Raw genomic sequence first — 17652 nt, forward strand, 5'->3', positions numbered from 1 at the left:
GTTAAAGGCAGGGGTGCTGTGATGACATTAATAGAGCTCCCCAGTCCCGCCCACAGCCTAGTCCGGAAGTAAAAATCCAATACAATTTCTCCATTGACAATTGGAGAATAAGCCATAACATCGTAACCGTCCATGGTAGACTTAAAACCAGCTACGATGTGACTAAGCGATTATACCTGCTCATATAGATGTCAAAAGTTAATGGGGGCATCAACCTTGTTTTGAGAAAACAATGCTTTATTCACGATTTAACGAGAGAGTACTACACTACCCGACACCCTAACGTGTAAAACTGGTGAAAGCAGAGCCTTTGATTGGTAGAGATCGCCGTTGCCATGGCAACGCCAAACAAACTGTACTCAGCTTTTCCCGCGCCTATCGTCCAGCTTCTTCTCGCTGGAACTTCTAAACTTAAAATGGCTGCAGGGCTGATCAGGACCGATGTGTGGTCTTCCGAAAAATAACGGTTTTCTCATCTTGAAGGTTGAATTTACTCAATGGAAACGGTAGGAAGTAATCATCTTCTTTTCTCAGATTAATATGGAACCATGTTAAACTATCTTTAGGCTGCAAATGTTGGAAATGTGTGTACGTTTGCAAAGCATCCTGGGATTTGAGTTCTCTATCTCGGAATTTAAGATATGTACACAGTCTTGTACCTTTCGCTTTTTTTACATTTTCTGTTCATTTTTTCACTCGAAATTATAAGTTATATGCTTATGAGTCACATCGTAGCTGGTTAGCCTAAGGCATGGTCTAAAACTCTTTATATCCGAATTTTTCCAGAAGTCAATGGGAGAAATGAATGAGAATTTTACTTCCGGACAAGCACCTCTCTCGGAGGAGGGGCGGGACTGGGGAGCTCTATGGGCACAGAAACAGGCCTCAGACCCATTTGATGCCCGGGGCCTGATTAAGTCTCGCGATATTTTGTAACGGGAGTAAACAGTCGCCATTTCTACAAAGTAAGAGGGGAATAAAAACCTGATAAAAACTGAACAGCTGAAAGATTATCTAATGACTTGGCATTAGCCCGGCAAATGAATGCCTGAAACTTAACGCCTGTGATTACATTGCGCTATTCTCCAGTTCAGACACTCAAGTTATCTCTGAGGTGAGGGGGAACAGACACTTCCAAAATCATTCTATCACGTCTCTGGGCCTCCACGCTGGGGAACACTGGCACATTGGACAGAACCTAGCTATGCTAACAGCTAACGTTAGGTGACTGTCTGGCTAACGTTAATAATTTCTATAATTTGCTCCTCCGCATTGTTTCAGCCCCGAAGACCTGGAGATAATTAGTGATATATCTCTCTAAGATGATCATTGAAAACCTGGATGCCTTGAAGACGTGGCTCTCCAAAACGCTTGAACCCATGTAAGTAGGAAACAATCGAGCCAGCTAACATGAACGTTTACTTGGTTAGGTTCTAACGTTGACGTGACTTGGTATGGACAGAGCTATCAAAGAAGTGTGTTTGTAATGAAAAACGTAATTTCTCGAAATTAGAACATTTAGCTAAACTACCACGTAGTAGCCCAGGGTGACACATCTAGTCCCCGTGTGTCTGAAGGCTGGTAAACTCGCTAGTTAGCCACGTAGCTTGTGGTCTGGCTAGTGCATTCTGTACTCGGTCTTTCGTTTTGAACTAATTGTTATGAAGGGTGTTAATAGCTAGTCTTCAGATAGCACGCATGGCCTGAATGGTCTGCTAGAAGCATAATGCATTGCTTTAAGTAATGCATACGTAGCATGTCATAGTAAGTTATGGTCCCTGTCGTTTTGCACCTTCAGCTACAACTCGGGACATGCAGTAAACAAGGCTTCATTATTGATATGACAGATCATGCCTTTCACAGTTCATTCCCCATTCATTCATATTTTTCTTCTTATCTACTTTGTAGATGTGATGCAGACCCATCTGCCCTTGCGAAGTATGTTGTCGCCTTGGTAAAGAAAGATAAATCGGAGAAGGAATTGAAAGCACTATGCAACGACCAGTTGGATGTATTTCTACAGAAAGGTACTTTTTGATCTATGAATGAAACCTCAAATTATACTTTTACCAAAGCCTTCCAACAGTGAACACATTGCTGCCCATTTTGGTTTTGAGTTTCCATTCTAACTTTATTGCTGTCTTCCAGAGACCCAAATATTTGTGGATAAACTTTTTGAAGCTTTGAACTCAAAGAGTTACCTACCTCAGCCTGTACTCGAGCAGCCAGCCTCCACGAGCCGCCCTGCAGACTCGCACCAGCGCACAGACAAGGATGAGCCAAGGAAAGAGGAGGTGAGCAGGCCCCAGAAAAGGATTGTGTGTGTGTGTGTGTGTGTGTGTGTGTGTGTGTGTGTGTGTGTGTGTGTGTGTGTGTGTGTGGGGGTGTGTGTGGGTGGGTGTGTAGGTGTGTAGGTGTAGATGAAATGTTGAAGCAAGGCACTAGCAGCAAACATTTTCTGGACTGCAAATAGCTGTGGGTGAAAGTGGCTACTCAGTAGATGTATGTGTGAAAGTACACTGTAATATAACCATGTAATATAACCAATCAATAGCATGCCATTGCAATGCTTTTTTCTGTCATTGTTTACTTTCATTGTTTTCTTAATGTTTCCTACAAATAAATGCCTAATTATCACTAGATTCCAATGTGTCCAATCTCGACATTTGCAAACTTGTTGCAGCATTGTGGTGAAAGAAAATAGTGCAATATAAACACACCCCTATTTGTGGTTGCTTGCCCAAACAGCCCAGTCGTGAGGAGGACCGAGATAAAAAGTTCTCCAGGAGGGTGAACCACAGCCCCCAGCCCAGCCGCTACAGTCGAGACGGCAGGTAAGAGCTGAACCAATAATCATGGCCACAATCATGGGATGACGTCAAGTCAAGTCACTTTATTTATATAGCACATTTACAACAGCAACCGTTGTCCCAACGTGCTTCACAGGCAAGGCTATCATACAAAATGCAGAGAAGAGGGAGATTTTCAAATGGAAATTGAAATATTAAAATACAAGGTAGATTTAATTAGAATAGTGATAATTGTCCAAATGTGCCCTCCTTTTCTGTGGAGCTTTCAGCTTTCACTCCCATTTTATTTAGCTGTTTTTACATTTTTGTGCCTGACAGTCCAGTCGTCTATCTTTCTTTAGTAGTGCAGAGCCCATAGATGTGGCATTTTTTGTTCGTATAACTTGAAATTTGGCACTGCACACACTCGTGCCATTAGGATGACACCCACCAAATTTGAGAGCAGTCGGATGAGTGGTTGGAGAGTTATGCGTGGAGTAGACAGACTGACACACAGACAGACGTTCCTTGCATTAATAGATAGATAGATGCAACTGTGCATCCGTTTGTTTACATATGCCTCTCTACTTGCCTCTATAATCCCCCCCCCCCCCCCCTCCTTACAGAAGGCTTGATGACCGCAAGAAGGATGACCGCTCCCGAAAGCGGGAGTATGAGCGGAACATGCCGAGGCGCGACTCGTACCGGGAGCGCTACAACCGGCGACGGGGCCGTAGCCGCTCGTACAGTCGCAGCCGCAGTCGGAGCAAAGAGCGTCCCCGCGACCGCGACAGAGACCGCGAGCGGGACCGTGACCGCGAGAGGGAACGCGACCGCACACGCAGCCGCTCGCGGTCCAGGACTCCTGGACGCAGTAGAGGTGAGTGGACTGGCTGGTCGAGTCAGCAGAAAATACAACGCGTTGGTGCTTTTATGATGGTGATTTCGCTTATGTTGGTAATAAAAAAACCTTGCAGCTTGGTTGTATGTTAAACACAAGTCAGAAACATTGGTACACAGGTACCTTTGTGTGTACAAAGTGCATCAATGCGACAAGTATGATTGCATTATATATATATATATATATATATATATATTTGCAGAATGCAAATGTAGTAAAACTGGCCTAGTTAGGCATACCAGCATAGGAGAAGCATTTAGTATGTTCCATCAGTCCGGTGGCTTTACAAAAAAGTTATATATAAGTTGTCGTAACCAGATGTGATGGCATTACATTACATGATTGTGTCTGATTTGTGTCCATTCAGAGAGGGATTCTGGGAAGAGCAAGTACGAGCACGAGCGTGCTGAACGGCCAGACACAGGGCCTGCCGATGGTTACTCCAACCCCCCCTTGCTTCCCGGGCCCTCCTCTTCCCACTTCCCCGTGCCTACGCTCAGCAGCACCATCACCGTCATCGCCCCTGCTCACCATGGTAACAACGCCACGGAGACCTGGTCGGACTTCCCTCCAGACCACCAGCTTGACCACCCCCCCTACCCCAGAGGAGCTATGCCCCCACAGAGAAAGCGCTGTCGGGACTATGATGGTAAGATGACAAAAGTTGTAAAATTGAAATCCACACTTTATATACTGTCCACTTTATATACAAAATGTAAATTCTAAAGATTTTGTTATATACTTATCTATTTATTTTATTTATTTATCTATGCTTTCCCTCTTGTAGAGAAGGGCTTCTGCATGCGGGGAGACATGTGTCCCTTTGACCATGGCAGTGACCCTGTGGTGGTGGAGGATGTGAACCTTCCCAGCATCCTCCCGTTCCAGCCTCCGCCTCACCCTGGGGTGGATGGTCCTCCCCCGCCTGGCCTGCCCCCTCCCCCGCCCCTGATGACGCCCGTCAACCTCAGGCCGCCTGTACCCCCTCCGGGTACCATGCCGCCCAGCCTCCCGCCAGTCGCAGGTATGAACCTCCGGGCATGAACCTGGCATCAACGCATGCCTGAGGTGCCTAAGTACAACTGTGTACAACTTAGTACAACAAAAAAATACGTTATTATGTTGTAATAACTTTATAGCATAATAACTTTTATTATTTTAATTTATGTTCATTCCTTAGCAATAAAGACTAATGTCACGTCCTGCCACTCTGTCGCTTCAGCTCGAATACCTAGAATGCACTCTGAACACCCTGAGGGTTACGCTCTTGATAAAGAAACGATAATTCTATCAGCTCTCTACATTTATGAAGGGTTTCAAAGTGGCAGAGCGTGCATATCACTCATTGTCAGTTTTCAATTGCGCCCAAAGGATCACATCTGACAGACACATCAAAAATTTGCTCACAGCTTACACAGGCACATCACAAGGTTGTATGCACTTTTTGATGCGCCTGCCTGTGTAAGCTGTGAGCAAAAATCAAAAGGGATGCAGTGAATCAACATTGTTTTCTGTACATACATCAGTGTTTGCATTTGTTTTGCCTGCCTAAATGTCTTGGTTTGATGATCTGAACTGAATTTGTGATCGAGTAGCCCTGATATACTTGATTGACATCTGCCATCTCTATGAATATGGTTCTGTGCTGCTCCCCCAGGTCCCCCGCCACCTCTCCCAGCACTCCAGCCGTCAGGCATGGACGCCCCTCCCAACTCGGTTACCAGCTCAGTGCCCACCATTGTTACATCAGGAGTGAGACCCCCCATCACCCAGCCCCCGCCCCCCCTCTTCACCCCTGGTAAATCTGTTTGGACTGACGTTGTGCTTGTTTTGTTATTTGTCAGTGTGTTTGTGTTGCCATCTTTCAAGGTTTTTACATATGCATAGTCTTTTTTTTTTTTTTTTAATGTGCATAGTCACAGTTTAATGAGCGATGTTTAATGAGCAATATCTCTATGATCTGGTGAATTAATTAAACCTAGCACTACAAACCATCATCAGGAAGGAATATGCAGAAAAGGAAACTGTGGTTTGCTACACCAACAATTAGATTAAGTGTGCTATAAGTGTGCTATGAGGGAAATTCGGTCTCTGCATTTATCCCAAACCATGAATTAGTGAACCGCACACAGCACATAGTGAGGTGAAACGCACACTAACTCGGAGCAGTGAGCTGTCTGCTCAACAGTGGCGCTCGGGGAGAACGAAAGCAATGTATGACCACAGTACATGATACAACTAAATGCTCTTTTGCTGAGTGACACCCCTGTAGTAGAGCCATCCAAGATTGTTGAGAAGCTCATTCTATTTCAGTTTGGCATCTGCCATCTTGAGTTTCTGTTTTCTATTTTAACTATGATTGCAAGATGACTCCAGGATCATGTTAGGCGCTGACTTTGTGTGTGATGCGAATGTTTTGTAATGCCTTGTTCTTATAGTTTCACTCAGTTATACCTTTATAACTCTTGCAGTGTGTATTGGCTCTTATCTCGGTATGTAATTTCCTCTATGGCATTGGTGTGTGTGTGTGTGTGTGTGTGTTTGTAGACTCTTTTGAAATGGATGGATATAATCCAGAGGCTCCCAGCATGAGTGGCAGTAGACCCATCTTCCGTCACCGTGTCAACCCACAGAGGTCTAACCTGATTGGCTTGACAATGGGAGGAGTGGACCTAGAGCCACGAGGTCCGACACTGCCGAATATTTTACTTACTATCAGCGTTCATTGTGGTGGTTTGGTTTGGTCCATATTTGACTTTTTATTATTTTACTTTCTACTTTTCTTTTCCTGACCTACAGAGAAGATGCCCAACAGCAACAACATGCGCATTGTTTTGGAATCCGACTCCAGGAAGAGGTTAGGTGGACATCACGATGGGCCAGGGCCTGTCAAGAAGCCCTGGTTAGACAAGTAAGCCTGGTGACACACAAACACACGTGCCAACACACACAGACACTGTTTGTAATTTGGATAAGATGGTCGTCACTAAGGCATTTTGCCCCATTAGTTCCCAAAGACTGGGTCGCAAGAGTTTCGATTTGGCTCAGTCAATTTTTGTGTGTATTTATACCTTTCAATCAGGAAAGCTAGGGCATTTCTATTAAAAGGAGAGTTAACCACAAGAAATACATGCTTGGCCAAACAGCTACCAGTAGTTATAGAAAAACAACACGTGAAAAAATAACACAGAATAATCACACGATATGATGCATTGGAGCTTGTAACTGGCCACTATTCATATCTGCAGGGAATTTGATTTGAGTAGGTCATAGGTCCATCTCCCAATGCACATTTGTGATCATTATGTGATCTATTGCTCAGTAATTGATCTATTTTTCTTCACTGTCAAAATAACTAATTATATTAATATGTCAAAAAAGTACATGGACTGTTTAAGCACTCGGGCCCTATGTAAACACGTTAGCTTCTGAGCCATCCTGTTCAAGCAAGAACCTCAAATAATCCTCTCTCCCTTCATGCCCCCCCCCCCCCCCCCCCCCCCCACACACACACACACACACACCAGCAGGCCAAGCTACAATAAGCCTAATCATCATCAGGGCTTCCATAAGAAGAACCCCTTCAGCCTGGCCAACACCAAACTGGACGTACGTGTAATCCCACCTGAGCTGAACAACATCAGCAAACTCAACGAGCACTTCAGTAAATTCGGCACCATCGTTAACCTACAGGTGAGTGTGGGCACATATTAAACATCACGTCTTACAAACAGAACTGTGAAATATGTATACTTTGACACAAATGCTCACATAAAACACATTGTTTAGGTTATCATAGGTTATCTTTATTGCCTTTTTCATTGATAAAATAAGTCTCTCTTTCACTTTCTCTCTCTCTCTCTCTCTCTCTCTCTCTTTCTTTCTTTCTCTCTTTCTTTCTCTCTCTTTCTTTCTTTCTTTCTTTCTTTCTTTCTTTCTTTCTCTCTCTCTGTAGGTGGCATACAGGAATGACTCGGAAGCGGCTCTGATCCAGTTCTCCACCTACGAGGAGGCCAAACGGGCCATGCTGAGCACTGAGGCGGTCCTCAACAACCGCTTCATCAGAGTCAACTGGCACAGAGACGACCCCCCGCCAACACACGCACCCCAAAACATGGTAACCACACACACGCACGCAGACAGATAGCTTGCAGACAAGAAGCAAGGAGAAGCAATTCCCAAAACGCTGCCATTTCTACCGTTTTTGCCTTTGCTAGGAGCGCCTCTCTGTTCTTTGAAATAACATGCTTCTGTTGTCAGAGAGAATTCTGTCATACAACGAAAAAGAACAAGAAGTCCTCGCCTTTTGATATTTGTGTTTGAGCCTCAAGGCATGTCTCAGCAGAAATATTTTTTTATGACCGTGTGTGTGTGTGATTGAAAAGGTTGGATTATTTCAATTCTGGAAACACATAAGTGGGGGGGAGTGAGGAGGGTGCTTCTAGGCACTTCTTGTGTTTACTGCACCCCTTTCTATACAAATTCCTCAGAAACGAACCTAAACTCCGTTGAGACATCTTTGGAAATATGTATCTCCATGGTAACACCCTCCTCTCTCGCTGTAGCAACAGGGCGTCCAGCCTTCCCATGATGCTCCAGCCACCACCCCCAAGCAGTCGGTCAAGGACCGCTTGGGCCCCGTGCCCGCCAGCAACTCTGAGCTACCACAGGACCCCAGCGCGGCCTCACAGGTGTGTGTGTGTGTGTGTGTGTGTGTGTGTGTGTGTGTGTGTGTGTCAGGGATGGAAATTAGCACCAGCCACCAGCCAAATGCTGGTAAAATGTGAGAGTGGCTGGTAGATTTCAGACACAAAGTCATATTTTAACATTGAGTGGCTGGTTAATTTGACCAGAAATCTGCTATTGGCTGATACATTTTCACATTTTCACATTTTAATTTCCACCCCTGGTGTGTGTGTGTTGATTTTGACTTTATACACTAAATAGAATAAATCATAAGTCAGTGAAATCACGACCAGTGAAATCACACCCTCTTGATTAGCTTCTTACTTATTTCAAGCACAGTGTAAGTATACATGGAAAAGAAGTGTGTTCTTATAACGACTCGATCTTAAAACATTATTTGTTTTTCCACTCTGTTTTCCGCTGAATAGAATGCATCAAAAATGTCCGTGAAGGAGAGGCTAGGGTTTCCCGTCAGGCCTGCAGTTCCAGGAGGAAAGGTAAGAGCAGGTTGTTGCTTGTACATTGAAGGCAAACGCCACATTTTGGGTGTCATGCATTCAAACAACCACCAGATGGCACCATAAGTTCATGCTTTGTTCAGGGGATGTGATCTACAGTGATATGTTGCAAGTTCCACTTATATGTTCTATTTTTCTCCTAACATGTCTCTGTGTTGCCGTTTTTGATGTGCTCTTTAGGTCTGCTCTCCGTCCATGGGGCTAACAAAGACCGTCTTCAACCCAGCAGCACTCAAGACGGTCAACAAGGGCGCGGCGTACATGGGCACGACCACTCCTGAGGAAGCACTGAAGAGGAAGCAGGTGAGGGCGTCAGGACAGTAGTGCTTATTTTTCCTTGAGTCGTGTGTGAGTGTGAGTCTGTGGGTGCCTCTCATTTGGTCTTTTATACACCCTCCCTTCCTTCCTCGATCCTCGTCCTCTCTGATCTAGATAAAGAATGATGGGGCGGCAACAATGGGATAGTCTTTCCAGTGTTAGTTATAGATCAGTGAGAACGAGCATCGAGGAGAGAGTTTGAGAGCCACCCTGTGTGTTGTGTGAACCAATGAAGGTTTAGATGTTGGAGCTCTTCCTGGCCATCCTCCTCATCCTCTTTGTGTTCCTCACAGGAAGCCATGAAGCTGCAGCAGGACGTGAGGAAGAAGAAGCAGGAGATCCTGGAGAAGCACATCGAGACCCAGAAGGTGAGCGACCGCCTCTACTTCTTTTTTTTTCTCAAATGTATTTTATTGAGCACTCAAGATACAGGTACAATCATTAATACATTTCAGGCTCTTTTTTTGCTTACAAGTATGCTCACAAAGTCGAAGAGGATATTGTATGCCGATAGAACACAACAGACAAAACAAAACAAAACATAGAAAACAAACAAAACAGACAATGTAACATAAAGGACATATCAGGTTGACTGGGACCCCCCCCCCCCCCCCCCCCCCTCCCCATCCCTGAAGACCCTACTCTTAACTGCGTCAGTGCTGCTTACAGCATATTATAAGATGGTATGATGTAAAGGGTTGCCAGGTTTTATCAAAATGTTGAAGTCTGTCTTTCAGAATGTGCCTTATCCTTTCTAGATGAAGTGTATTCGTAAGGCTGTCTAGCCACATCTTTGATGTGGGTGCGTTTACACTCTTCCATAATGTGAGGATCAGTTTTTTTGCTAATATGAGGCTATATGAAATGAAACGCTGTTGTGCTTTGGAGAATGCCCTGAAAGTTTCAGATACACCAAGAACAATGAGTATAGGATCTGGCTCAATCATTGTTCCCATAACCTCAGACATTATACCAAAAACATCACACCAAAAAGAATGAATTTTGGGGCACAAAGCATAACTATGAAGGTGAGTTGCAACAGAGGAGTTGCATTTATCACACATAGGTGATATTTCTGGATATATGTTATGTAGTTTTTCCTTTGAAAAGTGTAACTTATAGATAACTTTAAATTGAATGAGACAATGTCTTGCACTGAAAGAGCAGGCATTAATCTTTTCCAAGGCGCTGTCCCATAACTCAGTTGTAATTGGTTCACCAAGTTCTTTTTCCCATTTGCATCTATGTATGTTGGGAGAGGGGGAGCTTAATGATAAAAGAGTATGATAAATGTGTGTAATCAATTTTGGTAGTCTTGATGATAGTTTCAAACAATCATCTATTGATGTTCTCGACTCGATCTGAAACTCCTTTACATGTTTTCGTATATAATCCCTGATTTGCAAATATTGAAAAAAATTAAATGTTATTTCCTAATTCAAATTTCTGCTGTAGTTGCGAAAATGAGGCAAAAACACCTTGTATATATAGATCTCCAACATATTTAATACCCTTCTGACTCCAGAGAGAGAATGCTCCGCCCATTCTGGAAGGAGTAAAAGTGGGATTTCTATCTATGGACAATGCCGAAGAAATAGGTTTGAGCCTAAAATGGGATCTGATTTGTTTCCAGATACGGATCGACCGCCTCTACTTCTCCGCACACACTAACTCCGTGGGTGGCTGGGTAGTTGGTCTTTATGTGTAACCTGCGTTGTGTGGAACCACCACGGTCCAGCCCTGCACACGCCCACACTCGAGCGCGCTAACAATCCAGCTAAAAGCCCAGGCTCCTAGCTTTCATGCCAGCAGCGCTCTTGAGGCGACAGGGAGTGAGGTTTACTAACGTTCGACAAGCACAGCTAACTAGCTGGCATCCATTACATATGGATGCCAATGACGCAAGGCAAGTAGCTTTAGCACTTAGCCTCTTGCTTTGAGCCTGTGATCCTCTGAATTCTGGTCAGTTGATTTTCTTGGAGCTGAATTGTAGCGAGAAGAGATTTGAGTTTGATGAACATTTTTGGGTAGACAGTTAGAGGGATTGGTCAATGAAAGGTTGTTGGTAATGCACACAATTTAACCATAATTTGTCTGTGTCTGTGTCTGTGTCTGTGTCTGTGTCTGTGTCTGTGTCTGTGTCTGTGTCTGTGTCTGTGTCTGTGTCTGTGGTGCAGCTGCTGATCTCCAAGCTGGAGAAGAACAAGACTATGAAGGCGGAGGACAAGGCCCAGATCAAGTCCACGCTGACCGCCCTCACCCAGAGCATCACCAAACTGCAGGAGGAGATCAAAGGCCTGTCCAGCCCCGGCCTCCTCAAGGGCATCAAGAGCAAAGCCCAGGTACTCTAGGCTGGGTCTATCTCCCCTGCTTCCTGTCCACAACCTTTAGGTCCAATCACAAACTTCTTGAATTCTTGAATTTCCCCTTGGGGATCAATAAAGTATCTATCTATCTATCTATCTATCTATCTATCTATCTATCTATCTATCTATCAAACTAGCTTATCCAAAAGACGCACCCAGATTGTTGGTCTGATTGGTTGAAGGACTATCCAAGCACCATTTGAACTACTGTATGCCCATTGATCATGCATCTTGTGCAGTAGAAATAAAGCGCAGCCTCTCCAGACTAATGTTCTGGCTGTGAGCTTTGAGCTTTGAGATTGATCTTAGTATGGTGATAGCCAGGCTACAGGTACACAGCAGTTCAGCTATGAGATTAATACACAGGGGCAGTTAACATGCTATTAATATGGTTTTGTTTATTTTAACATGCATGAAACACTGCCCTGCAGCTAATACCAAATGCGGCTAAATTCACAGGAAATTACTGTAGGTATTTACTTAATTTTTCTTTTTGTCTGAATGCCGTTTGCATTGATCTGTACTGTTGTGGTCAGGCACAGAAGGAGCTCCTGGACACAGAACTGGACCTGTACAAGAAGACCCAGGCAGGAGAGGATACCGCCCAGCTGAAGATCAAATACACACAGCTCCAACTTGAGGCAATGCCCACACACAGTCACACACACACACACACACACACACACACACACACACACACACACACACACACACACGCATGCACGAAAATACAGGGATTAAGGAGATAAGTCAACTTTTGTGTTTATGATCTTAGTGACGGTAAACAAAAGACATTTAGGGCACTTCACAATTGAAGGCAGACCTAGAGATGTAGCGAACAGGTAGCTGTAGTCACAAAGAGGTAATATAATATTAGTTTAGATTCGATTCAACTTTTATTGTCATTGTGCAGAGTACAAGTGCAAAGACAACGAAATGCAGTAATATGAGAGACAACAAACACGCGTAATATATAGGGTTGATGATGGCACTTAACATCCCTTCCTCTCTTCTCCGTCCTCGCAGGCGGCCAAGCGGGGGCTCCTGGGTTCAGCGCGAGGCCGCGGGGCTCACGCACGGGGCCGTGGGGTTATGAGAGGCAGGGGCCGTGGGGGCCGGGGCAGAGGGCGCGGGGGCCAGTCCGTGCACGCCGTGGTGGACCACCGGCCCCGCTCCCTCGAGATCACCGGCTTCAGCGATGCAGACCGCGTAGACGTTCTGCCACACTTTGCAGTGAGTTGAATGATTACATTACATTACCTTGCATTACATTACATTACATTTGGCGGACGCTTTTTAACCAAAGTGACTTCCAACATGGTAAAAACATTGAAGCTTTTAAGAGCACTTCTAACAACAAATAAAAAAAAACGCAAACAGTGCACCATTGAGTGCATCAATGAGTGCTATTGTATGATATTCATACAGCTTTGTCTGTGTCTATGTACTGACTGGGTTGTGTGTGTCTGTGTACTGATTGGTTTGGGGTGGGGATGGGGGGTGCAATCCGTGCAGTATTTCATGCATTTCATTTCTAGCAGGGGTCTCGTTAGTCTACTTTTTCCCCCTCTTGCTTGTCAACAACTTAGTCACTTCTGGCAAATCATACAAGGGTGTTTAAGGCATAGAGGTATGTGATCATAGTTATGCAATTTCAAGAGTGCAGACTGCAAAAATGTCTGAAAAGGTAAATGAAACACATCAAGAAATTTCAGCTTTTTAGTCTGTGAACGTCAGGGAATTGGGCACAAGGCGTATTGTATGCTCACACGGGCATCAACGGGCATCAACGTCAGTCACTTCTCAGTGGCTGGTGCCAGGTGCTGCCAAACTGAATTATAGTTTTACAGATCAAGTTGAGAACAAAATTTGAACTTTTCAAGTGCCATCTCAAGAGTCGGCCTATCAGCTCGCCTGTATGAAAATGCAAAAGCTATTGACTGTGAAAAAATGCTGATTGAGTTGATAAATGGTTAATGTTTACACATTACCCTATTACAGTACAATAGTTTGTGCCTCTCCCTCCCACGGGAGTTGATCATGTAACCGAAGGATTTCTTGCTCGTGCTTTCCTGGGTAGTTGTGTGTGTTGTTCCCTTGTGAATGTTGGTGTTTTGTTTCAAAGCAATTTGGGGAGATTGAGGATTGCCAGATGGAAGACTCGTGCCAGAGTGCCATAATCTCTTACAGGACTCGTGCTGAAGCAGAGCTGGTGAGTCTGTCTGCTACACACACACACACACACACACACACACACACACACACACACACACACACACACACTTTTTAGTTTGATTTTAGCACCACAATATTTCTATGGTGTATCGTAAGTCCTTATTTTGTCCCTAGGTCGCTTAGGTCTTCTTCCTAAAAGCTCCTTTCTGTCCCCAACTCACACCTCAAAGCCCTCTCTGTTGCAGTCCCCTGAAATAATCTCCCTACCCCTATCAAGTCTTGCCTCATTATTAATTTAAATCTAAATTAAACACCATTTCTTAGTTCTATATCAATTACTACCAATAATAATCACCTTGTTTGCCACCACTTCGAGTTTAATCATTATTTTGCTGGCTTTGCATTTTATCTTAATCTATCAATCTGTGTCATCTATCTATCAATATATTTATCGATCTATCTATCGATCTATCTCGTCGTGTTAAATGTGATATAAGCATAAACTGACTTATGTGATATACAAACTGTGTGTGAATGGAAATTGCTCTCATTCACAAATTGCTCTTTTGTCCTCCTTTTTGTGTTTCTGTCTCACTCTCCTCCTCTGTGTCCAAATTGCTCTTTTGTCCTCCTCTTTGTGTCTCTGTCTCACTCTCCTCCTCTTTGTGTCTCTGTCTCACTCTCCTCCTCTTTGTCCCTGTATCACTCTCCTCCTCTGTGTCCAAATTGCTCTTTTGTCCTCCTCTTTGTGTCTCTGTCTCACTCTCCTCCTCTGTGTCCAAATTGCTCTTTTGTCCTCCTCTTTGTGTCTCTGTCTCACTCTCCTCCTCTGTGTCCAAATTGCTCTTTTGTCCTCCTTTTTGTGTTTCTGTCTCACTCTCCTCCTCTGTGTCCAAATTGCTCTTTTGTCCTCCTCTTTGTGTCTCTGTCTCACTCTCCTCCTCTTTGTGTCTCTGTCTCACTCTCCTCCTCTTTGTCCCTGTATCACTCTCCTCCTCTGTGTCCAAATTGCTCTTTTGTCCTCCTCTTTGTGTCTCTGTCTCACTCTCCTCCTCTGTGTCCAAATTGCTCTTGTGTCCTCCTCTTTGTGTCTCTGTCTCACTCTCCTCCTCTGTGTCCAAATTGCTCTTTTGTCCTCCTCTTTGTGTCTCTGTCTCACTCTCCTCCTGTGTGTCCAAATTGCTCTTTTGTCCTCCTCTTTGTGTCTGTCTCACTCTCCTCCTCTTTGTGTCTCTGTCTCACTCTCCTCCTCTGTGTCCCAGGCGGCGCTGCATGGCGTGAGGTTCCATAACCAGCTGCTGCGCCTGTCGTGGCACAAGCCGCCGGTGCCGCTCACCGCCATTGACCCGGAGGAGGCCGAACCGGAGGAGGAGGAGGTGAGCTCTCGTGCCCGCCTCACGTCATACTCCTCTCTGATTGGTTCAGTCAATGCTCTTTAACTAAGGGGTCACGCTTCCTTGTGGTAGACAGAGAGGTCACACTCTTCTTTCTTGGGGTGCTATATAGAACCATGCAGGTTTTAAAGAACCATTCACATGTTCCTTTGATGAAGCCTTCAAAATGGTTTTAAGAACCATTTGTGGGTGCCATATGAAGCAGGCAATTGAACCATTTTTTGTTCTATTTAGCACCTTTTTTTCAGAGTGCATGTTTCTGCCTGGTAGCCTTCACAGTTGTCTTATGAGAATGTGATTGGTTGGATTGACCTTGTTAGTTTTCTCATTACAGTAATTTCCCGCATATAAGCCGCATAGTGTATAAGCTGCAGGACAGTGTTTTAAGCAAGTTAAAAGAAACAAAACTATATTAACACCATATTAACTCCCCCACTGTATTAACCTCATAGCGGATTTTTTTTGTTGCAAAATCAATGTTTAAGAGGCGGCTAATAGGCGGGAAATTACGGTATCAGTTGTCCAGTAATAGTAATTAGCATGCAACAGATCAGGTAATCTGGCCAGCTCTTAGCATGCAGCTGGTTATTGGATGGCAGCAGAAGTGATTCATCTGGTGCTCTGCTTTGTGATTGGCAGTTCCAGGAGGACTCGCTGGCGGATGATGTGCTGTTGCAGGACGACGATGACGATGACGATCATGAATCTCGCCCATGGCGGAGATGAGGAGGAGGAGGAAGAGGACAAGCAGGAGGAAGGCCCGGCAACAAGCTGCATTGAGCTGACATTGTTTTTAATAGTCTACTCACATTTCCTTTGCTGTTATTAACTCCGTAGTCCAGACAGATGTGTGCTACAGAGGTGAATTTGGGAGGGGTGGGGGGAGAAGTGGCTGGAGGTAGAACTTTGTGTGTGAAATTTGACTCATGTATATACCACAATGTTACTTTTTTTATGCTGTAAAAAAAGTTTCTTTTGGTTTGAAGGCTTGCTTGTTTGAAAGGATGTTTTTTTTTTTTTTTTTAATGAATGACTGGATTATTTGGGTACAATATGACTGTGACTTCGGGTGGACTGCAGACTGGTTTTCGTTTAAAAAGCGTTTGCTAGACGTCCTGCGATGAAAGGAGGAGGAGCTTTAACATAGTTTAGCAATTAAGAGCCTCATAGTGCAGCCTTGTTGCATTTGATGTACATATTTTATGTCTTAAATTTTAATGATTTGTATGACTATGCTCTTGTACACTTCTGGATTCTTGGCTTTCATTTTGAAATGTAAAAAAGAGAAAATAAAGAATTGAAATGGTCTGAAAAAAATCAGCTGCCAAAAAAGATTAAAAAAAAAGAAAAGAAAAGAAAGAAAAAAAAGAACATTTGGAATTCACCTACGCCTTAAATGGCCAAAAAAAAGATGAGAAAAAAAGAAAAGATGGAAAAGCTGAAAAAAATAAAGACCATTTCAACCCCCCCACCCCCAATTTTCACAAAAAAGCAATATTCCAAAAAAAAACTCCACATATTGTGGAATCCTATCTTCCATTATTCCTTTTCGTCCCACCTGGTGAGTAGTCTGATAAATGAAAGAGACTTGACGTGAGGTAAGAGGTGAGGTAATGGCTAAACCTCTTTACTGCATGGACACTTTCTTTTGTCATAATTTAATGTCTATTCCATACGTAGGTTCTTGTAATGCGGATGAACACATACTCATCTTGTTTTTGTTGTCCTTTGTTCTGTTCCTCTCTAGACAACTTATGAGGGTGGTGCTGCTTTACCCGTCTGGCAAACTGGAAGACTTCTCAGACAACCCAGATGGACTGTTTGCTGTTTTATGAGCTGTCTTTGTATACTCCGCTGTAAATATGTTATGAATGAAATTGTACAGTATTTTTTTATAAACCTATACCTCTTTAAATTACAGTAATAGTCAGTTTATTATCAAAATGTGTTCTGAAACTATGACTACTGATAGTCTTTGCCTGCAGTGGTGGATCTCGGGGCAAGTCTTAGCGAAGTTTGCTTCTTTCATTATTTAGTGATAGCGCTGCTGATGGGGTCAGTTTTAGATGATGGAGACACATGTCCACCTCAGCCAGTAACCCCCACCACCACACACACACACACACACACACACACACACGCACACAGAAAGTGGCTCATCACGTCACACTTACACAGCACAGAAACTGATAACCCAATCAGTTTCATGTCTGGCCACACTTACACGTACGACTCCCTCCCCCTGCTCACCTGGGTTCCTGCCACACACCTCTAGCTAATTGTAACAAATTCGATTTGCCATTTCTCCAGGAACCCCCACCACCTCAGTCCAACCTGCCCCCCCCCCCACCCCCACCCCCCATGCTCCTTCACTGCCATTAGCGATGACTCGCAGACCACAGCGTCTCGGCCCAGTTGGGGGCTGTTTAAATAGGCCACCCTTGGGTCCCAGAGCTTTGGACCTCTGTCTCCCACTCACTCACCCTCCCATCCGGCAGCTTCGGT

General features: G+C 44.2%; 1 protein-coding gene across 2 annotated transcripts; it reads left to right on the forward strand.

Moving 5' to 3' along the window:
- The first annotated feature begins 952 nt into the window (after positions 1-952).
- rbm26 (RNA binding motif protein 26) lies at positions 953-17062 on the forward strand. Of its 2 annotated transcripts, none has more exons than XM_062527661.1 (24): positions 953-1114; positions 1282-1381; positions 1909-2027; positions 2149-2294; positions 2749-2834; positions 3416-3669; positions 4058-4339; positions 4478-4714; positions 5348-5488; positions 6238-6375; positions 6490-6601; positions 7218-7383; positions 7646-7807; positions 8256-8381; positions 8805-8873; positions 9075-9197; positions 9506-9580; positions 11390-11554; positions 12115-12219; positions 12605-12811; positions 13704-13790; positions 15016-15129; positions 15787-16708; positions 16895-17062. In XM_062527661.1, the coding sequence occupies exons 2-23, from the start codon at positions 1323-1325 to the stop codon at positions 15871-15873; spliced, it is 3060 nt and encodes a 1019-aa protein (XP_062383645.1). In that variant the 5' UTR covers positions 953-1114; positions 1282-1322; the 3' UTR covers positions 15874-16708; positions 16895-17062. The 2 variants fall into 2 exon arrangements, with proteins under 2 accessions (XP_062383645.1, XP_062383646.1); XM_062527662.1 differs by having other exon boundaries at positions 7221-7383.
- The last annotated feature ends 590 nt before the right edge of the window (positions 17063-17652 follow it).

This window comes from Sardina pilchardus, chromosome 23, assembly GCF_963854185.1.
Source record: "Sardina pilchardus chromosome 23, fSarPil1.1, whole genome shotgun sequence".
Lineage (NCBI taxonomy): Eukaryota > Metazoa > Chordata > Actinopteri > Clupeiformes > Clupeidae > Sardina > Sardina pilchardus.

Coding starts and splice junctions, on each gene's coding strand:
- rbm26 (XM_062527661.1), top strand. CDS start 1,323: ATGATCATTGAAAACCTGGATGCCTTGAAGACGTGGCTCTCCAAAACG. Junction 2,295..2,748: donor ATGAGCCAAGGAAAGAGGAG/GTGAGCAGGCCC, acceptor TTGCCCAAACAG/CCCAGTCGTGAGGAGGACCG. Junction 7,384..7,645: donor GCACCATCGTTAACCTACAG/GTGAGTGTGGGC, acceptor CTCTCTCTGTAG/GTGGCATACAGGAATGACTC.